Source organism: Lycium barbarum, chromosome 3 (genome assembly GCF_019175385.1).
Source record: "Lycium barbarum isolate Lr01 chromosome 3, ASM1917538v2, whole genome shotgun sequence".
In the NCBI taxonomy this organism is placed as follows: Eukaryota; Viridiplantae; Streptophyta; class Magnoliopsida; order Solanales; family Solanaceae; genus Lycium; species Lycium barbarum.
In genome coordinates, this window is record NC_083339.1 from 8356631 (window position 1) to 8383824 (window position 27194).

The 27194-nt window shown below is 36.0% G+C and overlaps 2 protein-coding genes and 1 pseudogene across 2 annotated transcripts; 1 reads left to right on the forward strand and 2 right to left on the reverse strand.

Moving 5' to 3' along the window:
* Positions 1 to 7871: 7871 nt before the first annotated feature.
* On the forward strand, positions 7872 to 8798 carry LOC132630233 (pentatricopeptide repeat-containing protein At2g37320-like; annotated as a pseudogene).
* A 1449-nt stretch (positions 8799 to 10247) lies between these two features.
* On the reverse strand, positions 10248 to 12187 carry LOC132633702 (uncharacterized). The gene is made up of 2 exons (XM_060350208.1): positions 11690 to 12187; positions 10248 to 11441 (listed from the first exon to the last, which is right to left on the reverse strand). The coding sequence occupies exon 2, from the start codon at positions 11301 to 11303 to the stop codon at positions 10830 to 10832; it is 474 nt and encodes a 157-aa protein (XP_060206191.1). The 5' UTR covers positions 11304 to 11441; positions 11690 to 12187; the 3' UTR covers positions 10248 to 10829.
* An 8789-nt stretch (positions 12188 to 20976) lies between these two features.
* Positions 20977 to 24972, reverse strand: LOC132630158 (uncharacterized). The gene is made up of 6 exons (XM_060345736.1): positions 24531 to 24972; positions 21978 to 22065; positions 21810 to 21897; positions 21603 to 21711; positions 21455 to 21520; positions 20977 to 21346 (listed from the first exon to the last, which is right to left on the reverse strand). The coding sequence occupies exons 1-4, from the start codon at positions 24813 to 24815 to the stop codon at positions 21624 to 21626; spliced, it is 549 nt and encodes a 182-aa protein (XP_060201719.1). The 5' UTR covers positions 24816 to 24972; the 3' UTR covers positions 20977 to 21346; positions 21455 to 21520; positions 21603 to 21623.
* Between the last annotated feature and the right edge of the window lie 2222 nt (positions 24973 to 27194).

Here is a 27194-nt window from a genome sequence, read left to right on the forward strand (position 1 = left end):
CTTCAACTCTAACTCCATAAATTCCAAATAAAGTTGAAAAATATTTGGAATCCATGGCCAAACGCCTACTAAGTCATAGGATAGGTGTGATGGATCTAGCTGATAATTCTTTGCTTAATAATTTCTTGATTACCATCGCAACAATTCTAGTCATCGTTTTTTTTTTAACGGGCCAGAGACGCAAATTAATTTTTAGTAGTCGGGACTGTTACACCTCGGAAAATTTTCGTTCATGCACAGTGAATTGACTGGCGAAGGACAATTACGAGTATCGAACTAATGATGTCTTAATGACATTTTGGAGAAGAATTATAATGTCCCTTATGTTGGTAATGAAGTGCCAAGTAAGTTTTAAGAAGGACCCATAAGCCAAACATGGGCATAAGCCATCCAAAAGGGCAAGTTAAGGAAACATTTTTGGATGATCTGATTTAAAGGGGCCAAAACGCTATTATAAAGTTGGAATTTGGGAAAAACACCACAGGATGAAAGTTGTAGATAATTGAAAGAAATTTCCAACCATAGGTCGTGGACCCTCACAGCATATCGGGATCAGAAGTTACGGCCATTCTACGACAGACTGTTTTGGGGCGAACTATCATATCACTCTCTGACACACTTTGCGACACAACATGCGGCTCGCATGTACGACATGCGGCTCCGCAGCTCAACCGCAAAGTGTGCCAGTGAGAGTTGGTCAGCTGGCAAGCTTTGCGACCCAAGATGCGTTCCGCATGTCACGCTTTGCGTTTCGCAAAGCGTGCCGCATGTCGTGTCGGTCCAGAATTTTCTGGACCACTTTAAATATGTCCAACTCGTCCAAATTCATTATTTTTCACCATTTTGGCCAAGGAAACCTCTAGAACCCTCCCTAATATTCACCCACACGAAAATTCAAGGGAAATCCATGATCAATAACACAAGATCCATGAATCAAAGTGTATGAAACCTAACCCAAGTGCATCTTCTTCAAGAAATTCCAAAGGAAGTGAAATAGGGTTTTGGTGAGAAAGGGAGAACTTCACCCAAGACTTGTTCAACCATCACTCAAGGTGAGTTTCATGACCTTTCCTTGTTGTTTAAGGTATTGGGAGATTAAGATATCCGAGTGGTAGAAAGACATAGCAAATGGGTCATTACTGAGTGAATAGTGTATGGTTGGGTGATAGCTTGGTTGAATCATCAATGTGGTTATACTATGATTATGAATGCGTTGTAAATGATATGTAGACCATGATATAAGCGTGATATACGAGGAAATACGTTAACGACCCCAGACTATAAATGTGGAAAAAAATAGAGAGAAATAGTGGATTTTGCCTAAGGTATACGAATAATGATTGTTGCTTGCGATGTTGTGAGTTGTATTGTAGATGTTGGGAGTTGAGATAAAGTACGGGAAAAGTAGTATAAACAGCGGAAATGCTGCCCAATTTTCTCTAGACCACTTCTGTCACGACCCAATCCCGTAGGCCGTGACTAGTGCCCGATCTGGGCACCCAAACACATCTATCAAATGCTATCTCAAATTTTTATCAAACGCATTCAAGTATATAGCAGAAGCCGACAAGGCTATATTTCAAATTTAGATAATTTCCAGAAAAATTTCGGCAGAGTTTCCTTTATTTTACAGACTATCCAAATTAACCTTGCGCACAGATAATACCAAAAATGACCGCCCAGGGCCAACAAAGCAACATTTACACATATGCGGACCGGCCGCCGCGGCGAATGGGATCGCCCAAACACAACATATACACGCATCCGTACAGAAAGACCCCAACCCACAAACATGTCTACAGACCTCTAAACAGACCGACAGAATCATATGACGGGACAGGGCCCCGCCGTACCCATGAACGAGAATATATAAATACAGTAGTGACAGACTGTACCAAAAGATGGGCTCTGAATAAAAGAACGCTCCAAATGGCAGAAAAGATATCCTAGACCGACGGATCAGCAAACCTGTCGTCGGTACCTGCGCGGCATGAAAACGCAGCCCCCGAAGAAAGGGGGTCAGTACGAAATATGTACTGAATATGTAAAGCCTGAATTACAGAAACAAAATCATAACTGGTACAGAACGTACAGAAAAAGTGAGTAGAAAATCCAAAGTATCAAATACATATTTTCAAAACATGCGGAGTGTGTACAGAAACATATGTCATATCAAATCCGGCCCTTGCCAAGGGACTCGGCAGACAGAACGTGGCCACCCTCCCGACGCTGGTGCCACAACACAGAAGAATCAGAATAGGGGCATAACCCCATAACATAGTATATCATATCAGATGGCCATGGCAAATCATATCAGATGGCCATGGCAAATCATATCAGAACATGTGTACATGGCACAACATACTCCACAAACCCATGTACACGTATACCTGCCCCCTCACATCGAGGCACGGCGAACAATGCAAAGGATTACACTTGACAACATATCCTGGCCCGGGCTCAGTGTGGGAAACATTGGGGCATCCACGAATAGAGTAGTGAGAAACTAAATGCAGTTAAAATATCATAAATATTTTCAGAGACTCGATGAGGCATATCAATGACAAACCAATTCAATGAAGTCAGACGGGATCATAATAAGTGAGTTTCAGATGTCATAATGAATTACAGAAGCATAACCTTTCTGAAGTCGTTCCGAGTGCCAAAACAATTTATAAGACTTAATGAATTATTTAAAACAATTTTTTTGTTTAGTAGTTAAAAGAGTAGTCAGAACATTTCTTTCCAAAAACTGCTCGAAAGCGAGCCTTAAGTACAATAAGGGTAAAACCGGGACTAGTGGGCCCACCTTGGGACAAGCAAGGCGGTGGGCTCAAATTACGCATTTTAAGCTTATAAAGTCACCTACGGAGATTCTGGGGACATTCCATAATTTTCTAAACAATTTGCGGAAGTTTGCACAATTCTTTCAATAAAGCATACTTATAGGGTTCAATTCCATTGAATGAAAAAGGGGTATTTTCAAATGCGGATTCCGATGAGCAGAATACCTTCCGAGGCTCAAATCCGATCCTAGTACACCTAGGACATGCCAAAAGAAGAATCGGGATAGCTTTACATACCTCGAACGCACTTCCAAGATAGCCAATCTAAAGCTAATCCAAATCTACGCCTCGGGCTCCCCAAGGTCTACAATTACGCCAACGAATACCAATCATTAGCTAAGGGCACTTAAGCCATTCATTCCAAACTAATAATTAAATTCTACAGAAAATTCGGCAGCACTTCCCCTGTAAATAGGCCATCCCGAGAATTTATCTCGCTCAAAATCAACAACAACAACCACAATAACCAACCTAGTAACATTGATAACCAATTCGAAAGGCAAAATAATAATAGTAACTCTCTTTTACATCATTCAACAACTTTCATAAATTCAACTCGACGACTTACCTTCAAGCCAACATCGATGCTTATATATTTAAATACTAACCCAAATCCATACCAACAATACTTAAAGACATTCTAAGCAATTCATACAACATTTCCAACAATCCAAAATTTTTCCCTTCCTTTCCACATAATGTAACTCTTCCATTCTAACTTCACACCACCCAACTAATATCAACATTTTTCCATATTCATTAACTAACTCAAGATTACCCAAACATATTTCAATAACATTTTAAACAATATCCAAGGATTCGAACCATTCCGCCCATTTTCATATTCCATTCGAAACTTCTACAATTGCAACGAAACTACCAAATCGCATTGTTTTCTTCCAAATTCATTAATAACAACCATAGTTCACATTTAGCATCTTACTTTCATAATTGCATAAAAATTATATAAAAATCACATAATTTCTCATAACAACATACAACCAATTTCAACACCAACTCAACTCGTTAACCCTTTATCTACGTCATCAATGTCACAACGACACCTCTAACAAGCTAAATAAATTTTAATTCACCATTCTCTTTCATTACTATGGCTCACGGCCACACTCCTCTTCACACACCCACACGACCTCTATAAAGTTTCTAACCATTAATTTCCTTCATTCTCATCACATAACCCATGATAACAACAACAATAATCATATGAACATAATCATACCCTCAATCCTTTCAATTTAGCAAGGATAGCAATATGTCCATAACACAACTTTAAATTTAACCATTTAATTCCTACATAATGCTACTAAAATCAATTCCTCATTCTTACTCAAAACACCCCCCTTACACGGCTCAATTTATAATTCAACATCAACATACATAACCCGTTTGTATTCAACACACATCTACCAAGCTATACAAGTCTAAACTACCTCCAAAACATGTAGAAAAGAATTAAATCTTACCTTAGAGACAAGCTCTAATTTTTCACCATGAAATGTCTTCAAGAAAGCCATGGCCGTGAGTTGCCATGGCTACTATGAGCTCCATCTTTTTCCTCCTATTGATCTTCAAATCTCTCCAATTAATAGTGTAGAAGGGGGCAAAAATGGGCTGGCCGTGAACAGTGGCACTGGCCGTGAACAGTGGCGGCGTGAACAGTAGCGCCGCCGTGAACAGTGGCGCCGCTGTGAACAGTCGCCATGAACAGTGCCCGAACCCCTCTCTCTCTCTCTCTAGGCTTGAGAGCCCCTCTTTCTAAAACCTAATTTGCAAGATTAATTGTAGTGTAGTCATCCACTTATGCTCATTTATATAATCTTTACAAAGTGGACATGTGTCAATTTTCATGACATGTGTCCATCTTTATTCAAGGCCAACCAAATCTCGCCACGTGTCGTGGGGCCCACTTTCGATAATTAAATTAATTCCTAATCTCCAATATTAATATTTTTATGCTAAATAAAATTTATAAGCAATTTTTGTGATAATCAAAGTTGAAAATTAAAAGCTCTTATTTCATGTCCGAAAATAATTCCGCCTTTAACTTGAGCCGATTTGCTTGCGGATAATTCGTCGTATAAATGTACGGGGTATAACAAGTAGTGCGTTCTTATGGCTAATGGACTAACGTTAGTACGACTCCTCTTTTGAAGGTAGAGGTGCGACATTGAAGGAGAATAAGCGAATGCTAGATCGATTAAACGCGAAAGGTATGTGAGGCTAGTTCTTCCTTCTAATGGCATGAATCTTTTAGCTTGAATCTCTATTCCCTTTATGAGTTTTCACATTCTAAGAAGTTAAAAGCCTATGCCTGTGAATGTCTATATGAGATAAGCTATACGATATGAGGATATTATTCCTTGCCTACACTCACCTATGTATTAGTCCTTTCAAGGTGAGGCAGAATGTCCACAATGGTTCCATAATGTAATCGGGGGATTACGACCTTACGTCACCCCGATAGGATAAAGTTGATCTTGAGCCTTATACACATATCATGATAAGATGAGTATTTTATGATGACCATATTATTATGAGTATTTTGCATTGAGCATGCCATGAGCATTTTACACCGTGCCTAGTTGGCCGGGCAGTCACCGCCAAGGCGGGAAGCTATATGGATACACCACGACCTTCGGGCGTGGGCAGACACCACTAGTGGGCGGCATGAGATGGTACCCCGGACGCGGGAGGCCTGGACGCGGGCTAACATTATTGATTATCACACTGTTCCGACATGAACGGGCAGTCTGTGTATGATGCATATATGCCCTGAGGATGAGTATAAGTAAGACAGCATGCATTACTTCTTTTATGGTCACCAGTCAGATCTAGATGTTTATGTTGATGTTCCTCTATATTATTGATGCATTCCTTCATTGTTTATGCCTCTCATACTCAGTACAATATTCGTACTGACGCCCTTTTTCTTTGGACGCTGTGTTCATGCCCACAGGTAGACAGGGAGGAGACATTGCCCCAGATTCTTAGAGTTGCCAGCTGATTGAAAGCCCTCCATTGCTCCGGAGGTGCCTATGATAATATTTTGTGTATAATTGTATATGTCATTCCATAGAGGCTCGTAGATACTCGATGTGGGTTGTATGGTCTCATGGCAGGGTCATTTTGAATATATGTATATATATATTATTTTGCTAGCCTAAAGGGCTCATGTATATACAATGCTTTTGTTTCCAAATGAAAACGGTTTTCTTATAAGTTAAGCATGAAGTGGATAATTGATTGATAAAGAGACTAAGTAGTAGTAACATGAGTGGTGCTCGGTGGTTAGCCCGGGTATCCGTCGCGGCCCCTAGTTGGGTCGTGACAGGGACAATGAGTTCCAAATATAAATGATTAGAGAAAAGAAATTTTTTATTCATCCCCTATTTGGATAAAATTATTCTATCATGAGAGAGAAGACTAACTATTTGTTAGTCACCAAAAGCAATGACAAAATGAAAACAAACTGATGGACACTTAAACCAGATCAAATATTTGGTTCTTGCGTGGAAATTAATTTCCCCACATCCAGGCAACTTCGAATGAGAATTAAATACACAGCGGAAATAGTATACATTTTTGGATTAGCTGAATTTTAAGTAGTTTTCGTAGCATCAAGTGATGAAAAGTGCTTTTTAAGTGTTGAAATTGAATTTATGAATAATTACTTACGTGTTTTAGATTAAAAAAAATGTTAAAATACAAATAAACAGTTAATGTGTTTAGTAAAACATAAAATAATAAACATTTTGTCCGTTAAAATAACTGAAATGCCATTAAGTTGTTAACACTAAAATGAGCTTATTATTACAACATTTTTTATTTAAAATTATTTCATATACAAATTAATATGTTACCTTAACTTACAACTTATATAACATTATTTTTAAGACGGATAGTCGGATAGTGATGCACTGCACAAGAAGGGTCAGATGTATACTTGCATAGTAGCGTACGCAGGGTTTTGAGTAAGCAGTGTCAATATTGATAAAAGTTAAGAGAGAACAAAATTTTAATTATCACATACTATTTAATATAAGATATATCCTTGACTAATTGGTTTAGTTTTAAGTTAGAAGAACCACAATTTTAGGCAAAATATGTTATTTTTCCAAAAGCATGCTTAGGTTGAGGTTCGATCGATCCTCCTGCCTCGAGGACCAAAACTCAAGAGCTAAACCATCTCAGCAAGCAATATCCTCTGTCTAGGGTTGTCATTTCGTTTAATATATATATATATATATATATATATATATATATAGCAAAATATTGCTCACAAACAACATTAGCTTAGATAGACCCTGGATCTATCTTTTCATACGTATCTTCAATCTTTGCTACATGCTAAATTTTACAGTCTACACTTAAATTCCTAGTTGAGCCTTTTGTGGTTTTTACTCGAGTAGGAGAATTTATTATGGTAGATCAAGTATATCGGGATTTTATGATTTCAGTACACAGTAGAGAAACCTGGTTGATCTCATTCAGTTACAGAAGGTTGAATTTGACGTCATAAAGTCCGGACAAGTTCAAAAGGCTAAAGTTATATTTTGTTTTTGGTACAATGGAAAAATAAACTATTCAGAGATCTTAAATCCGTTCATAAGCAACACTCCTTAAGACCTCTGGGAGAAGAAACTCCATATCCTTAAATACATAACTCTAGAGTATCAAAACCTCTTTATAATTATGACCTTCATTTGCTAGAAAGTCGGCACACTAATTTGCCTCCTCTAGATCTGCCTAATCGTGGCATTGTTCACCTGCAAAAAATATCTACAATTTGCATGATATTGTACGTCATCTTCCATGATAAGTTTGACAATCAATTTATGAGGCACTCCTTCGTACTATGTAAAGTTATATAGTGCAAGTACATATTAATTAAGCATGATAGAAGGATATTTATTTTTTCAACAATTATTTTCTAAGGCAATGTTCACTCCTAACGAATAGCGCTTAATTTGATCTTTACATGAATAAACGCGTTTGCGCAAGAGAATGAGTTGGATGTGTTTGAAATTGTATAAGGTTATGAAGGGATTAGCATTGAAACCTAATGAATTCACGTTTTGGAGCTTGTTGAGCGCGTGTATGGATAGCGGATGTTTTGGTCATCGCAGGAGTATTCACTGCCAAATAATTTGTACGGGTATTGATTAGTATATACATGCTGCAAACGCCGTTTTATCGATGTATTGTAAATGTGGGGAAATAAAGGATGCCCTTCGCGTTTTTGAAAATATGAGGAGTAAGGATTTGGTGTCGTGGAACTCGATGATTTGTGGATATGCACAGCAAGGACATGCAATTCAAGCTATCGAACTTTTCGAGGAAATGAAGAAGCAAAAAGTGAGACCTGATTCGATCACTTTCCTTGGAGTGTTATCTTCTTGCCGCCATGCAGGTTTTGTTAAAGAAAGCATGTATTACTTTAATTCAACGGTTGATTATGGTGTTAAGCCGGAGCTAGATCATTATTCATGTATCGTGGATCTTCTTGGACGAGCATGTTTATTAGAAGAGGCTCGGGAGTTTATCAAGAATATGCCGATTCAACCAAATGGTGTTAGATGGGGTTCCTTGCTTATGTCGTGTAGGCTTCAGGGGAACTTTTGGTTGGGGATTGAGGCTGCTGAGAATAGGCTTGCGCTGGAACCGGGGTCCACGTCTGCCCACTTGCAGCTGGTAAGTTTATACGTGGGGTTAGGACACTGGGATCAGGCAGCTAGAGTGCAGAAGCTGATGAAAGAGAAAGGAATTAAAAGGGATCCTGGTTATAGTTGGATCGAGATAAGCAATCAAGTTTTTCGATTTACTGCTGAAGACATATCGATGGGACATGTTAAATCGATTGCTAGTTTGGTGGATATTTTTGTGGATCACATGAGAAGCTTTGGTGTAGAAGAAATTAATTCCAGTGAATAATATTTTGCTTCGAAATGAGCCAAGATTCTTCTCGGCACACATCAGGGTTGACCATTTTGACTTGGGACAACAGCACAAGTGCAAAGGGATTGTTGAGAAAATGGACCTTGAGCTTAATTCCACTCCATAAGTTAGCTCATTAGCCGAAGACTGCCAAAGATTATATAAGAAGACAACAGGTCATCCCCTCATCCTATTCAGTGAGCGGTGGCATTTAACATTTTTCTAATGTAGAAAGTTATCAAGTTAGTATTTCTGGTGAGACTCTTAGGGGATTTCTAAGTAGTCTATAAGGATTTGGATTGCTTCTAGATAACTTGGGATTTAAAGATGAAGCTTTAGCAATTGAACATTAGTCACCACACTATTAGAAAAGAGTAATAATGGTACTAGTAAGATTAACACAAGGAATTCACTTCAGAATAAGTATTTTCCAATTGTGCGTTTGGCTTGTTCATAAGAGCTTTAGTTTTGCTAGGCTTGCGCCTGCCTGGGCCACTTGGTTTCGATTTAAGTTGAGACTGACTCCACGCACTATGCCTATCTGGAAGCAGGTAATATCAAGTTCTGATTAAGTTTGTAGTCCTTGAGCGTGCTGTGTATCCAAATTATTTAAAGCTAGCAGACAATTTTGGAATAAGAGACGTCAAATGCCAACAGTTCAATAATGAATTTGCAATCTCAGATCAAGAGCGGACAGAATGTGCCACCATCATTCAATGGATTGCGTCATTCACAGCAGCAGGTAGTATTAATTAATAAATATGGAACTACTTCGGATGCTACTTGGATGACTAGTCCATCAACTCAAAACCCCTAACATGATGATACATGCTTGTATTAAACACTAAGGTACCATTTTTCCCTATAATTTTGTGACTTCTGCAGTCTAAATAGTTTATTGGGAAGTGATAAACATGTACTGGTAACCACAGGCATTTGTTTTCTCTTCTTGATGGATAGCCTGTTTTTCTACATTCAAGAAAAATCAGCGTGAAGATAGTGAGATGAGGGCTCCCTAAGTATGATATGACCCCAAAGAGCACAAGGCCTTTCACCCATAGCCAAGCAGGAGCTCCAAGCCTTGCAAGCTACGTTCATGAAACGAGGAGCGTTGGAGGCACTTGAAGAGCAATACTCAAGAGTCTACAACATATGGATGATTGCTTGGGAAGGAGGTGAAGACCAATTGATGGAAGCCACAAAAAGTGGCTAGAAGTTCAAAGATGGCTAGGAGTGCAATCGAGGTTAAGGAGTGCAATTTGTGCCTAGGAATACAATTCTTGGCTAGGGGTGCAAATTCGAGGCTAGGATTGCAACTCAAGTGAAGAAGAGCCCATGTGGGGTTATTTGTGCAAAGACCACTTTTGGCTCTTTGTTGTAATAGGAAGACTATATATAGTTGCCTTAGTATTATTTCATCCTTTAGCTTGCATATTGATGAAAAAACCTATTTCCTTAGTTTTCTACTTAGCTCATAGCTTGAGTGACTATTCTAGTTTAGTGTGTGATTCTATTGTTGTGGATTGAACCTTAGATTTATGATTCTCACATGAACTTGTTCACTTGTGGAAGCATCCTTATAGTGTAGGCGCTTTTTTGTTTCTAATTGAAGGGTTTAGTAACCCATCCAAGCTTGTCATTAGATCATTATCTCTTGTGTCTCACACCTATCTTTCAATTTCTTGCAATTTCCTTTTTGTTCTTCTTTCGATTTGAAATTCTGGGGTTTCACTTTAGGGATTCTTATCAAAGTACCAGAAGAATCATTGTGTTCTTGATGAAACTAGTATCACTGCACTAGCTTTGCCTTGAACAAAACAACCTCAAAGAAGTAAGGGCCGAAGAAGTGTATTGCTATCTCCATGGATCATTTCTTTCTGAAAACACTCTCTTTATTTATTGAATCACTTTAGGTTGTTATGTTAAAACTACACGTGTCAGTAATATTTCGAGATACTGAATCCTCGGAAACTGAAAAAACAGAAAGGGGAGTACGATATATCTTTTGCAGAAAAGAAGATGATACAGTCAAGCAACTACAGGATCAGTTCGATCTTCCAGGTCTAGCTTTAATAGAGAAGGCCAGTGACCGAAGATGCTCTCCACAAGTCTCATTTCATCCCAGCTATCAGCACTAGCAGCTTCGGAGTCTTCCATGACATGGTAATTATAGTCATCATCCTTGTTTCCAGCATCCAGTTGCCATAACCACTGATTACCTAAGTAAATAGCCTGGGAATCATCTGCATAATGGCTATCGTACTGAATTACTTCACCTGCAAACAGGTCATCTGATTTCTCAGGGCCGTTTACATAGTGGGACTCAGATTCCGTTAGCCTGTTGTTCATCTCACCATTATAGGGAAAAAAGTTTGTTCCCGTAGAGAGTGTTTCTTGAGAAGTGATTATCTTCTTCTTCCTCATTTGCCCAATAGTTGTTGTCCTCATAGACTCCGCCTTGATTGGACGGAAGTGGCTCTCCATAAGGACCACCATCGGCATAGCTTACATCACACCAAGTGAGGTAATAAGACTCAAATGAGCCAAGATCACACATGAGAATATCACAGTAACTCAAGACTCACTGCCAAACAATGAAGGATTCTTGCTTCTGCTCGAAGAAATTGTGCTATAAATAACCTGAAAAGGAGTAAAAAGAAGGAAGATAATCTGCTGGTGCAGGAGTATGAACTTTGGTTCTGATGCTCACCTATCAATTATCTAATATGAAAGTAAAACATTTTGAAATAATGTTGTATGTCAACTACGCCATAATTCTAAAGTAGTTGGCTCAACTGTATAACATTCCGCTCCTTTCAGGCTCCCTTGCCATAGTATTAAGAGAATTCGTTATAATTCAGACTATTTTTACACCAGTTGTTACGTACCAGTACTGTCTTCTTTTATCCAAGTTTGTGATTTGTGATGCTGTCACACAGCTGTTTGAAATAAAAGTTGTTGCTAATGATATTTTGATTTCTTTTGCTATGAAACTCCTCTCCTTACGGTCAAGTGGCTTTCAGCTCCTCCTTTCTTTAATTCACAGGCACAGGAAGTCAAATTCCGATTGTTGTGAGCCCTTCAGAAAGAAAGACATAATATAATAATTAATTAATTAATAAACAAACCCAAGTACACGATTGTTTAGGTGTGTGCTGAAAGCGCTTCCTTTAATGCCAGCCTCACACCATCACGTGTGCCAAAGAGATGGCGATTGACATTTGGCTTGGTAAATAACTCTTTATGGATGGAATCTGTTTAACAAAAAGAGGCAAACCGCCATTACAAAGGGAAAGGGGAAAAAGTTGTGGAAAGCATCTTATTTTATCAAAACGAATCCTTTGCTTGAAGATACATGGGAATTGGCCTGCCCATTTCCCCTTTTGCACCAGTAAGAAGATAAGAACACAAGAACCAAAACAATCATCAGGCCCTGATCATATCAATATCCAGCCTAGGTCCCACCAACCACTCAGACGGCCCTGTGTGAACCACCACAAAATGGCCCATAAATGTAACTGTCACCGTAATTCTCTTTACCACTCAATCAAAGTATATATACAAACTTAAGAATTGAAGAAAACCATCAATGCAACTCCAACTATATTGAGTATCATACATGTAACTAGGGGTGTACAAATAAAACCGACAAACCACACTAACCGACAATCTGAGTCAAACCAAGAAAAAAAACCCCACTAGTGGTTTGGTTTGACTTGATTTGGTATTGAAAAAGAAAATCCGACCATAATTGGTTTGGTTTAATTTTAACAAAAAAAAAAAATCAAACCGAACCAAACCAACCCGAAATCACATGTATATAATTTTTAAAATATTTTATGGAGAAAAGGCCATAAATAGTCTCTTATCTATAGGAGTAGGTCTAAAATGGTCCCTTAACTATGTACTTACCTGTTTTAGTCCTTTAACTATTCAAAAACTTATCAAATTTGGTCTCCATCTATTTTTTTATACAAACAGCATACAAACTCATAAACCTTCGTGAGATTAATCGTTAAACCATTCCTCAGACTTATATTTCTCTCTCCCTGCTTCTTTTTCCTCAAGTTCATTCTTTAACCTCAATTTTTTTCCTCAAGTTCTCTCTCGTGTTTCGTAACCGACGGATTGCGTCGGTTAAAACCGACCCAGTCCGTCGGTTTTGTTAAAAAAAAAATTAAAAAAACCGACGGTCTCACGTAGGTTTTTTTTTTTTTTTGAAAATTAAAGAATGAAATGTAGGAACTTGGAGTCAAACCCGGCTATGTTCCTTGGCATTAAAGGGATTTACCACTAGACCTATGATATTTTTTGTTTATATACTTACATTGATTTAATTTATACTGTTTTGTCACTCTAAAAACTGACGGACTCCGTCTCCGTCGGGTTTTTTATAAAAAAATAAAGAATAAAAATAAAAAAACGACTGACTCCATCAGTTTATTTTAGAAAATAATATAACAAATAATTATATTTTTTCGCGCATTTTTGTGCAAAAAATAATCGACGCAGTCCGTCGGTTTTCTTAAAAAAAATATTTAAAAATATTATTGAAAAAATCGACAGAGTCTGTCGGTCTTTCCGTCGGTTTTTTCCATTGGTTTTTTTTTCTATCGATTTTTACCAGTTTTTTTTTTTTTTAAAACAAGAGGAGCTTGAGGAAAAAGAATCAGGGAGAGAGAAATATAGGCCTGAGGAATGATTTAATGATTAATCTGACGAAGGTTTATGAGTTTGTACACAATTTGTATAAAAAAAAGACGGAGATCAAATTTGATAAGTTTTTGGATAGTTAAAGGACTAAAACCGGTAAGTGTATAGTTAAGGGACCATTTTAGACCTACTCCCATAGATAAGGGACTATTTATGGTCTTTTCTCTATTTTATGCATAAAAACATTTATTTTTAATGTAATTTATAAACATTCTTAAGTTTTTTCATAGTTTTTGTCTTTTAACATATTATTTCAAACTTGAACTTAGAAATTTTAGTGGTCCAATAAGTTTTATAGCCCATTGATGTTAGGGCAATTCTGCGCAGAATTGCCCTTCTTTTGGGTAGTCTTTAAATTTTGCACCTTATATTTGTGGTCTTTAAGTTTTGCCCTTCGCTTGGATACCTGAGGTTCTGGGTTCGAACCCTTGCTCAGGCATAAAATAAAAAAATAATTTGGCAAGGCAGGGCTGGGGGAGTGTATGCCGGAGTCCGTAAGGAAAAACTAAAGTTATGCCGGAGGGGGTATAACTTTTCCTCAAGGCATAGTTTAGTTATGCCTTATGGGGCAGAACTTTTCCTTAAGGAAGTGTGCCTTATGGGGTAAACTTTTAATTAAGGCATAATTAAAAGTATGTCTCACAAGCCAAAACTTTTCCTTAAGGCATAGACTTTGCCTTATAAGGCAAACTTTTAGTTATGCCTTAAGGAAAAGTTCCGTCTTATAGAGCATATTTTTAGTTATGTCTTATGGGGCACACTTTTAGTGAAGGCATAACTAAAAGTATGTCCGATAAGGCGGAACTTTTCCTCAAGGCATAACTAAAAGTTTGCCTTGAAAAGTAAAAAAAAAAAATTTAAAAAAAATTATATGCCTTAAAGCAAAGTCTACCCACTCCGGCATAACTTTAGTTTTTCCTTAAGGATCGTATGCCGGATCCGGCATACACTCCCCCTAGCCTTGCCTTGCAATTTTTTTTTTGTTTATGCCTGAGCGGAGGTTCGAATCTAGAACCTCAGGTATTCAAATGAAGGGCAAAACTTAAAGACCACAAATATGAGGGGCAAAATTTAAAGATCACCCCAAAAGAAGGGCAATCCGCTCAAAAAAATGTTGATGTTAGTAACTCAAATAAGCCCAAATCAATACTAATGCACTAACAAAAGAAATTCAATTCTTAACACTAGGAATAACAATAATGTTGGATATCTATTACTACATACTATTAGTTTTGCATTGGTTTAGACAGTGAAAACGCATAACTTAATTTAGTTTTTCTTTAATATACATGTAATTAATAATTAGCCGTACTTTTTGCTTTTAATACTTTTAGATTATGATCATTATCATTAGGGCTTAGCGATTTTATTATCTTTTTGTTGAATATTTTAGTATAATGTAATCACTTATCAGTCATCTCACATTTTGCGTCATTTTCTTAAGAAACACCTTAATTAGATAGTTGTACCTTACTAGGACAAAAAAAAAAATTATTCGAAGCACAAGTTATATATTTTGTACGAAGACTTTACCCAAAAACCCAGCTTTTGTTGATATGATTTGGTTTATAGATTTATAAACGCGACACAATTAGTTTGATTTGGTATTTGTAAAACCCAAACTAACCCGGTCCATATACACCCCTACACAGGTTATCTGATAAATCTTTCGCAGCTGGCTAAATTATACATGGATGTTAAGTTGCATGAACACAGTTAAGATGGTACATAAGCTTAAGTGAGTGTCACACCCCTTTTTAACCGGAGTTAAATTAGAAGTATGACGTATTGGAGATTCCTATTTTTTTGTTTATTTGTTTTAAGGAGTCGCCACCTAATTATTTACGGTGAATTAGGACACCTAAAGTTTATTAAAGTTATGTTTAAATTTAACTCTGTTTAAGGTCTGCGAAACTTAAGATTCTAGGCAAGGGTTCAATTAGTCTAAAGGGAAGGTATTAGACACCCTTTAAGACCCATTAACAATGGTTAACCGACCGGACTTATAGTTAATTAAGCTAAGTGTAAATATAGTATTATAGAAAAGAACATAACTTGGTAAATAGGACTGAAGTTATAGATAGACGTATAAGTAAGAGTGCTATTTAAAATAGGGCTTGTAAAAAATAATACTTTGTACAAAAGAGTATTTCTAATGTTATTTTGTAGACACGACTTATAAATGTCGTCAAGGTTTTAAACGAAAGTATAATAATGTTGTTTGAAATAATACTTGTAAAAAAATGTAGTGATTTAATAAAAAGAGTTTAATTATAAGTAAACCAAAAAAAATAAACGGAATGAGTAATGTTCATACGTATTATGAATTACGCCAACTAGCAAATTAAAATGTATTTGTAAAATTATTGCAAGATTAATATTAATGTTTTAACAAATATGTATTTCAAGTATTCTAAGATAAAAAGAGTAAATCTTGATTCTTTTAGCTCGATGTGGTAGTGCTAATTTTGAAAATCAGTCATTCAAATAAATGTTATGGATACTATAAATAAGTTTAGAAGATAAAACGGAAGTGAATGTAATTTGCGGAATTAACTACCCATTACTAAACTAAACTCCTTAATGTCAAACCAAGATTCATCTACATTAAAGAAATAAGACAAAGTAAAGAAATCAGTCATGCAAGGCAAATTAGAAGTACACAACGAAATAAGATAGCGAAAAAAAATAATGTCGGATCTAGCCCGTTTAGGCCCAACTATTGCGGACTGTTTCCGCTGCTGGGCTTTAGTCCAGATTTTAACATGGCTGTAAGGCCGTTTCTGCCATATGGGCCTTGGCCCAGAGTTTGTTTGCTGCGAATGGAAGGCTGATTCGAGAGGAGGATTTGGCTGGGATTTTAGCCCGACACCGAATGTGGAAGGCGACGAGTCCTCGAACTCGTGCGCGATGTTCATGCATAAAACGAAAGAAAAGATTAGTAAAGTGAAGATATACAAGAGAATTATATGTGATATACAGCGCAATATACACTGAATTATATAAACATTTGTATATGTCTATACACCTTGTGTATAGATTTAATTAGTAAGAGATGGCAGTTAACCTGGGATTACAATATATAGTGGAACAGCGAAACCCAAATCAAGTTTTTATAAAAGAGAAAAAAGTTTACATGTTGACAGTACATCATTATTGTCCAGGCTCCTATTGAGCCACAACTTATAATTGAGATATATTTTAATAATGGGCAAACATCATTTTTCGTATGCACCCATACGCAAACAGTAGCGGCAGAATTAATACGGGGGAATTTAGAGCGTTAACTGAAATTCATTAAGAACCAAATGTGGGCCAGTATGAAATCTAAGCATACTATATTGTAAACTTCATTTCAACGAACCCCCACAAACTAATCTAAACACTCAACGGGTTGTATCGTATTGTAGACTTTGTTCGACCAAGTCATAGAAAGTGTATATGAGACAATATGTCAAGTAGTAATAACTAAACATATGGACAACGTATTAAACTCAGACCAAAGCACAAATAATTCAACAGAAGGACAGTAAGTAGATTTCCATTTTAACCCTGAACCAATTTTGTTTCAGATAAAGCTGCGTAGGAATCTCATGACTCAAAATATAGACTCAGATTAACAACTTGATTCACTCCTTTTATAAATTTTAGGTCTGGACAAACAAATATGTTGATTAAGACTAGTGTCAACTCTCACCTTAAGGCATTCAAGATCTTTAAACAAGATTCAAAGGTATTTCAGGCAAGCAAGTAACCAAATGGCCCTGGATTAAACCTGATTCTAAATAGTGATCCTCTAAACACTCGACCTAATCAAACCTTTAAGTATTTCGCACAACTGGATTCGAAAAAAGGATAAAGACTCAGCTGGTAATAAAACAGGTCCCCAAAATGCAATGTGCAGATGCAAAGACAACAAAATATTTGTTTCACAAATAGGTCATATGGTAAGCATTTTAGATTTCCACTAGTTCTAAGGGCCTATTTAGTCAAACCCAACCCAGAGATCATGCCCAAGTGGAGGATTTTAAGCATTATAGTCCTGATATCAGTATTCTATAGGTCTTATTTTAGCTTGATTTGCCTTTATCAAATGAAATAAGCCAGGCTGAGTTCTGAATACATGGTACTCTTATTAATATTCCTGATCAGTTTATCTATTTGATTTTATTCTTCATCATATTTATACCAGGTCAACCAGTTATTATACACCATAAAGCCTACCAAGTCAATAGGAAACAAAGGCAAATTACAGGGAATGTCAAGTCATGATACTTGTACAATAATGCAGCATCTATCATGGAAGACATTAAGAGTGAACAGAGCATTTTGTACAAGGATTCTTTCAACAGAGTTAAGATGATTCTCACTTAGGAATAGCAGGGTGGGGCATGACAATCTCATCTCTTAGGAGAGGAATATCATAGTTTAAGCTAGTGAGAGTTGCAGACTCATTCAAAATACAAGACAATTATCATACAACAACACTTAGAGGTATATCTAGGTCATTAGTTCTTTCAAAATAAGTATTGTCACATAGAGAGGACAAATGGTCAAACAATGATCCAACAACATGTCATGTAAGGATCTAGCACAAGGCAGTCCCATCAAAACCATACGATCTAAACTACTATTCAAACAGTTATGTGACATCCCATATGTCCCTAATTAGCTAAAGCAAACTCCTTATTCAGACACAATACTGATAGTGAACTGTTACCCTCATCAGACCTCGAATTTGTTCCCCATGGATAATTTTAGTTCCATAGCAGTTCTCATATATTTTGTACAGGACTAACATGAATTTGATTGAAGAATACACTGACGTTAAACATCAAAATCACCTTAAACGACAAACAGCAAATGACTAGACTAATCTAACATGTCCAAATAAATAGGATTATGTCAAATTAGAGATCAAACACCATCGTCACAATTATTCCTAACGAAACTCAGTACGAACATCTAAACACCAACAAAACTGAAATTAAACTAAACTAAAGTTACCACATAAACAAATGGATGTTGTTAATTACCGAACTGAGACTACACCAAATTAAGGCACGGATATACAAACATTATTAATTACTAAATCGAACCTGGACTTATTAAACATGAGCATGCATAATGATACTGAGCTGCTAAAAAATGGAATTAAAACGACTGAAACAAACACACACGAGCACACCAGGGATTTCAGATTTGAAAGAAAAGAATACACTGACCTTTTGTGGGTGCAGTGAAGTGGGTGTCGACGTCGTCGAATCTACTCTCTCGTTATTAATATCCCTGAGCTTGCGTATGCTCGGATTCCAAACGATAATAGAATGAAAGAGAGCAAGAAGATGTTTGATATTTTAGAGTTGATGTCAAGAAACGAGAAGACTGTTTTTCGTTTCCGGTTCAAACTATTCAAAGGAACCCCCTTTATCCAACCCAGTTCTATTTTGTAAGCCATTCGACATATCAAAAGCATACCCGAGACATAGTGATGAAAAAAAAAGAATAGACACTTCAAGGCGGCTAAAAACAAAACCCTATTTGAAGGGGAATTTCGGCTATGCTGAACTCCTGATTTAAAGTTGTAATCGAAAGATCCCCAAAAAAGATCCCCCTTTTATGAACTCTGAATACTCATATATATAGGACTAAGAGTAGGGTTTTGATTCCCGTTTAAAAAAGGAGAGAGAGGAGCGTATGAGACAAGGATGAGTGGGTGACAGAGGCGCGGAGATGAGGGGACAAGGGAGTGTGGATGTGCAGAAGAGTGGGGGGAACATGGGGCGTGCGGGTGAGAGATGGAGAAGATGACAAAGAAGAGGGAAAAGAAAGAGAAAGAGGAGGGAGATGGAAGGGGGCGGCTGAAGATGGGAATGGAGGCGATGAGACGGAAATGAAGGAGAGAAAAAGGGAAAAGAAAAGAAGAGGAAAAGAAAGAGGCGGAAATGAAGGGGAAACCCTTTTAGGGTTTCCCTTAATTTGCTGAAAAAAATGAATTGGACCCGGTCCATTTGTGGACCCGGTCCATTTGTGGACCGGGTCAAATTTAGACTGGGTATTTAAAAGAATGGACTAGTAAATTAAACATGGACTGATCTAAAAAATTGAGATAAAATATGGTCTAGTCCAAAAATATTAGGAATTAATCGGACTTTGATTTGGGGGCCGGTAAGTCAAAATACGGACTGAGTGCAAATAATAGTTTGGCTTCTAAATTTGAATAAGAGACACATTTTGATTAACGATGTACTAAGGGTGCCAGAATATCACCTAATACGAAAATATGTAATTATAAAAAAGACCCGGGTAAAAATTATATGATGTCGCAAATGACCGTGCAATAATATTTAATAACAAACGCTCTCATTTAAATGTGCGAAATAGATGCGATGTGTGTGCGGAAGTTGGTAGAAACGTTTGAGAAATGCAAATTTCAATAATACTGAATAATAGTAGTAAATAAATAGCGGTAGCAATACTGCTAAATAATAATGATAATGGTAATAATGATAATGTTGATGATAATGGTGATAAAAGATAATAATAGATATAATAATAATGGTAAATAACAAACATTGATAATAAATAATAATAATAATTAATAATAATAATAATAATAATAATAATAATAAAGATGATAGAAATTAATAAAAATAAAAATAATAACGATAAATAACAATTATTGATAAAATAATAATAATAATTAATAATAAAATAACGATGATAATGATGACACATAATTGATAACAAAAAATAACGCTGATAATAATGATTAGTAATTAATAATAATAATACTAATAATAATAAATAATAATGATAATGGAAAAAAATAATAATAATAATGATAATAATAAACTGCAGAAGAATAAATAAAACGTGGGTGTTAATAAAAGACTAATAATTATAGCAAAAACTTAAAATGCATATTTTTTAATTTCTCGAAATACCAGAAGTATAAATAGGTATTTCGGAGGAGATGCGGGACAAAATTAGGTGTCAACAGCATATAGAAAGTAAGGATTTATAAAGTGTTGTCTTGTAATTAATTTAACGATTCTAAACCCGAAAGTGAAATGACGATGAACATTTAAAATTTGTGATAAATTAATATTTGTAATGTTAAAAATAAAAGTAGTGAATATAAATAGCAGTGAAAATAAATTATCTAGCTCGTTAATAAATTTAGACGTCTGAATGAATAGAATTAAATAAAGGAGAGACAAAATTGGGTGTCAACAGTGAGGAGACAAGCAGTTGAATATTGTCAATACAGTGACCAACACAGGCTCCAAACAATTTAATTAAGAACCTATAATTTCTCCTTTCAACACCAATAATTTTTAGAGACTAGAGTAAACGAAAACACACCAAATTTTAGACAAGAATGAGATCAAGTTCCAGGTAACAAGAAAGTTTAGAGTTAATTATGCACAAAAATAATTTCTAAGTTCATACAAAAAGATGAATAAACTGAATTTTATGATATATAAAGGAAATATGATCATGTCTCTTCCCACAAATTCTGGTAAAGATTGGCCATACAGTGAAATTTGACATTAGCAAACATAGGTGTCTACTCATAGAAGCTACTGTATCCTTGTACTCTATCTAGTTCTTTACAGAAGATGATCCTGTGCTAAATCACAACAATCTTCATTCGAATATGATGATTCATCGATCTGCCTAGCCAAAAGATCTCCATGTCTTTAATTTGCACTTCCCCATCAGATTTGGAGTATTCGAGATTCAATTGTAGCGCACCAGTTCATTCTGCATGCATAGAACTGATACTGCAACAGGCTCCAAACACTGATCGAAACAAAATGATGCACCTGAAACTCAGAATATGAAACTGATTAACAGCCTATAGTGGCTCATGTCAATTCCAATAGCTTGAGAGACTAGAGATACTAGCAAATGAGACAGATGCTATGTTTTACCTGATGAGATACCTTTAGCAATCACATCCAACAAGAGGAAAGAGTATTATATGCGAAATTCGGAATCTGTCAAGACAGTAAAAGCAACGGGGTGACTTTAAGCACCTTGAACTAAAATCTAGTGCACCAAAATAGAAAAAAGAACTACCTCAGAAAAAAGAAAGCAGAACTAAGTTGAGCTCCATATTGCAGCATTGAAATTCTCCAGCTCTTTTGAGCTTGATCCATATACCGCTTTAATTGTGTCTATGCAGCAACTGCAATCGAATCATTTGTTTAATCAAAAAAGCAGTATCCGATAGAATTTCACAAAGTCGGTAGGCAACGAGTAAATGAGCAAACATCAATGGATTACCTGCAAGCTTCCTTATTGAACTTTTTCTTTTCAATCCGATGCAGTGTCTCAAAGATGGTCGGTTCCACCCGACAGAAATATGGGCGATCTAAAGCAACGAGAAAAACAATAACTCAAGAAATTGACCGATATAATAAAAGCAAAATTAGGGAAGAAAACAAGTTTCACCTGCATAAATGGAGCATTTTCTTGTGCTCTTATCAAAATGTCTGCACCATCCATCAGAACCCACCAAGCTCACCAAGCTGTTGAATAACTGAGAAGAAAATTCCACAAAAAAAAGCTTTAAACTTTATATAAGACTAGTCTTTTCATTTTAGATGTCCCAAAATATTGATACAAATCTACTGTTAATAGCAATCTGTTCATATTGGAGTCCTAAAATATGTTATACAAAACCTATTACTTATATCACAACTTTTAAGAACTCAAATTCATTTAACCATTCAACTCTTGAAATCAAATATAACAGTTTCGTCTTACTTAATGCAATCATATCTTGACACTTTACTCCACTACAACAAATATAACAACAATAACTGCGGCTTAGTCACAAACAAGCAGGGGTCGACTATATGAATCTCTACTTCTTAATTTAACCTCATTTCATAGCTATGAGGATCCATCATGAATTGGCAAATTTTAAGTTGGTTGTCAGCGCCTACACAGAGGCGGAGTTAGAATTTTGAGTTTCTGGCTTCTGGATTTTATATGTCATCCTCTCTAACAACATTTCACTATAACGACCAAGTTCTTTTTAAAACCGATTTTTCATGTTATGTTATATTATCTATTAACAACATTTCACTATAGCAACCAAAATTACCTGGACAAACAAACTACGATTTTTTTGATAACCGTGGTGTATCAACCAACTTGTGCGCACCTCAACTAATTAAACGGGAGCGTGCTACCTCCCACCAGCAACACGTATCAGGAAACTCTGTCCAACGAGCTACTACGTACTCCTCCATCCCAATTTACGTGATATTGTTTCCTTTTTAGTCCATTCCAAAAAGTATTGACACACATTTCTATATTTAGTAATAATTGAACTTTAAACTTTCCAGACGGGGTATAATTTAACAGTCTTACTAAATCCAATCATATGTTTACATTTTTCTCTACTATTAGAAATGGAGTATAATACATAAATCAAATTGACGTAAGAAAAAAACTTTTGGAATCAAATACTGTATAAAACATGACAGAGGTAGTATAAATCCATCATATTCATAACCCCCAAATAATTTAAACTCAAAATACTGAAGGAAAAAAACATCAACATCAGAAGGGTTCCTAATTGTACAAGGCCGCTGTTAACAACTACTAACGTTTGTAACTAACTCCTAACTAACTTGCCATGTCAGCTAATCAGCTCGCACAACTTCAACTTGCGTCATAGTTGATCTAATCCAATTTAGCTTGGAAGATTATTAAACTGACTCTCGATAGGCAAAAAGTATCGCATAACGAGTATAAAATATGATAGAGGTAGTTTAAACCATCATATTTATCAAACAAACATAATTCAAACTCAATATAACCCTGCAGTTATACTATTGGTTCAAATATACTCCTGCTCCGTTAAAGTAGTCCAAGGTGGACATTCAATCCTACGTAGCACTGACATTTGATGAGATGGATGCCAGTGCCACCTCATCACCCCTAACTCATTTTACTGCCCTCTATTTGTTCTTTTACCACTAACGTTTCCTTCCCTTCTACCATCATTACCACCATTACCACCGTATAGTTAGAGTTTAGTAGTATATCAGCTATATAAATTAAAATTCAAAAGTAGAGCAAAAATTACTTAAAACTCGAGACTCGAGACTAATCCACTATCCACATATCATTTTCTTTTCAAAATTTGTTTAATGACAGTTGACCTAATTTTCCCCACAACCCCAATTTACGTATCACTTATAATAATCCAACCCCTAAATTTTAATAAATCCTCTATAAGATATAGTCTCTCAGTCAAATATGCACATTACATACTGCCATTTCTACAAACCTTCACTTGACATGTATATCTGAAACATTTATATATAGAGATAGAGACACAGAGCTTGGATTAAAAAACAGAGAAATGGGTAATTCTTTTGGGTGCTCGGCGTCCGGCGAACGGTTAGTATCGGCCACGAGAGACGGTGACTGCATATTTTAGTGGTGGAAGAACAAACAAAGAGGATGGGTAAAATGGGTTAGGGGTGATGAGGTGGCATGCCATGTGGCATCCATCTCATCAAATGTCAGTACCGCGTAAGATTGGATGTCCACTTTGGACAACTTTAAAAGGAGGAGGCTCATATTTGAACCAATGGTATAACGACAGGAGTATATTTGGACCTAAAGTATAACGAGGGGTATATTTGGCCATTCTCCAATAGTACAAGGATATATTTGGCCCTTTTCCGTTTTCTTTATCGTTTGATTTATAGTCGTTCGTGGCTTGCAATTGATAGCTTCCGATGACGCCCTTATTATTTTCGATCCCATCAAGAGGTGCATAATTAATAATTCACAATATATAAAATAGTCGGAGAAAATCATATTCAAAGAAAGAGTTGTTTGACTCCTAAACTGGTCAACCTTCGAACAAATTGGTATCGGAGGGAGTATATAATATGGAAAATACTGCTATTAAACATGACAAATGTAGTATAATCCATCATATTCATCAAACTCAAATTAATGAAGAAAAAAAAATAGAACCTCAATATCAGAAGGGTCATCGAAAATCTCTTCAGCAGAAGGAAAATTCGGCCCTTTTTCAAGTTTACAGCATGCACCACAATTCTTGACACACTGCCACGTGGGCTCTTTATTTCTACTGTTAAAACCTGAAGTTATTTTCTTTACGGTAGGATTAGTGGTGGTTATATTTGGTTTAGCATTTTGGGTTTTAGGATTTGGTCTCTGACGTGGCTGCTTCGTCATCGCCGCCGTGGGAACGGTGGCGACATGTGGCAGAGCCACCGTAGCTACGAAAAGAGACATTGGATTTTCTTGTGGATCGGTTAAGCCATTGGCGCCACATAAAATCTTTAGGCGGAAGTGCACAAATTAAAACAAAAGTTAGGCCCTACGACACTTTTTCTTGCAATTTTTTTTTTATTGAGTTGGATTCGAATTCAGAATCTTAAGGTATTTTAGGTGAAGAATGAAAATTAAACACCAGCAATTTGAAGGATAAAAATTAAAGAACACTCCCGAATAAGGACAATGGTACAAATAGCCCCAAATATTCCCTTTTGAGGCCATCATGAGTATATAAAATGGGCCATTTGCAATTCTTGTTCTCTTTTGTGCCGGTTTTAATTTTTGCTCCTCGTCATAAATAAAATTTCTGCGAGACATAGATTTATATTTCCCAGTATAATATTTCATAGGTTGCTTGGTCTAAGGTCTTTTTAAGGCTTACAACGGGTAAGTTCTCAATTATTTTCAGCTTTTAATATTTGATGTCATAAATTAAGGAAATAAGGAGTACTATATAAGACAACTTGGAGTTTAAACAAATTTATTCTACCAATTTAATTTAGGATTATGACCTGACTTACCAAAAAAATAGGAAGGATTCTACGTTTTTTGTTTCACCATCATTAATATTACGGTATCTTTGTTTAGTATCCATTGCAGTGGAATTCTTTTTTACACGGTCAAGGTCTCTTCAAGACTTAGAGCCCGTTTGGATTGGCTTATAAGTTGCTTATAAGCTGTTTTCAGCTTTTTTGAGTGTTTGGCTGGCCAGCTTAAAGTCATTTTGTGCTTAAAATAAGCTCAAAAAAATAATTGGGTCCATTTGATTTAGCTTATCTAAAGTAGCTTATAAGCCAAAAAAAATAAGTTAGACTACCTCAACTTATGTTTTTTTAGCTTATAAGCTGGAAACAGCTTATAGGCATAAGCCCATCCAAACAGGCTCTTACAAGCTACAACATGTACGTTCTCAATTATTTTCAGTGTTTAATAATTAATTAAAGTAGTACTAGTTAAAGTAGTAATAAAGTAAACAAATTTATTCTACCAAGATTATTTTGGATTATGACCTGACTTACCAAAAATAGGAAGGATTCTATGTTTTTGGTTTCACCCTCATTAATTTGACACCTTGAAGCAACCGTTACCACCATAACACCATTGAAAGCAAGTTGAAGCAATCTTCAACATAGTTAATGTGAAGAATGCTTCGAGAGATACACTACCATTGATCAAGTTGACCAATAGAAGACCCTATAATGCACTATAGAGATTTGGTCATGTGTGACTATAGAGATTTTGTCATGTGTGCATTTGTTCAAAGTAAGTTTATGTTCGAGTATCATGTGACAAAGAGTTATGGGCACAAAAATATAAAAGAATACAACTAGAGCGACAAAAAAAATGGTTGTTTCGTTTATAGCTCATTTTTCACTTTCAGCCAAACATCTTACAAGTAGTTACCTCATTTGCCACAAATAAAGTTGACAAACAAGCATCTCTAATTGAATTACTTATTGAGTTTGGCGAATGTTGATAACAACAATAATCACAACCATATGCATTGGAGAGATCGTTTCTTATTTTGTGCGAAGCAATTTATAAAGCACTGGCTGAAACAGATGAAATTAAAGGGCATTACTTGAATGCTACAGCAGCTACATGCGAAGAGAATTGAGTGTTCCGATCGTAATGCATGACTTGTTACGTCTTAATGTCATATAAGTTGATATTGTTTATATATGGATTTTTAGTGATCATGTTACTCTATAGATGACGAATGTTAAATGGACAAAAAGAAATATTTATCACCGTGAATTTAGAAGGGTAAACATGCGCTATAGGAATCAAATGTACTGAGACGCCAGCAACTTGCCGCTGAGAATGGAGAAATCACCAAAGGCTTTGTAGATTAGTTGTTTGAATATGATTTGAACCCGTTTTATGTGTATTACAATCTGTACGTCTTAAAAAGAACGAAAATTTTGAAACGAGCACCTGCACAATTGATGAGCAGAAAAAAAAAGCGACCCATCTGCAAGCATTAGTATTACCATTTTTTAGCGAAAACTTTAACTTCAAAGCATTAATTCTTATGTAAAATGAATTCTTACAACAATTTCTCCACTTTTTGAAGAAAAATTTACAGACTTGTAAACTACTTAAAAGGTACTTTGGGAATAATCTCTTTTCTTTTTGTCGGTAGAATTTCTTATAAATAACCAAAGGATACAATGCTGCAGTTAAGGAAAAACAATTCACTCAAGCAGGCAGTAACAATAAGTAACCCAACGAAAAATCCATTTTCAAACCAAACCCATCACAAATGAGTTCTTCACTTATTATTTGGTCGAAAGAAATTTCTGAAAATAATGGAAGAAAATCTCATGCTAAATA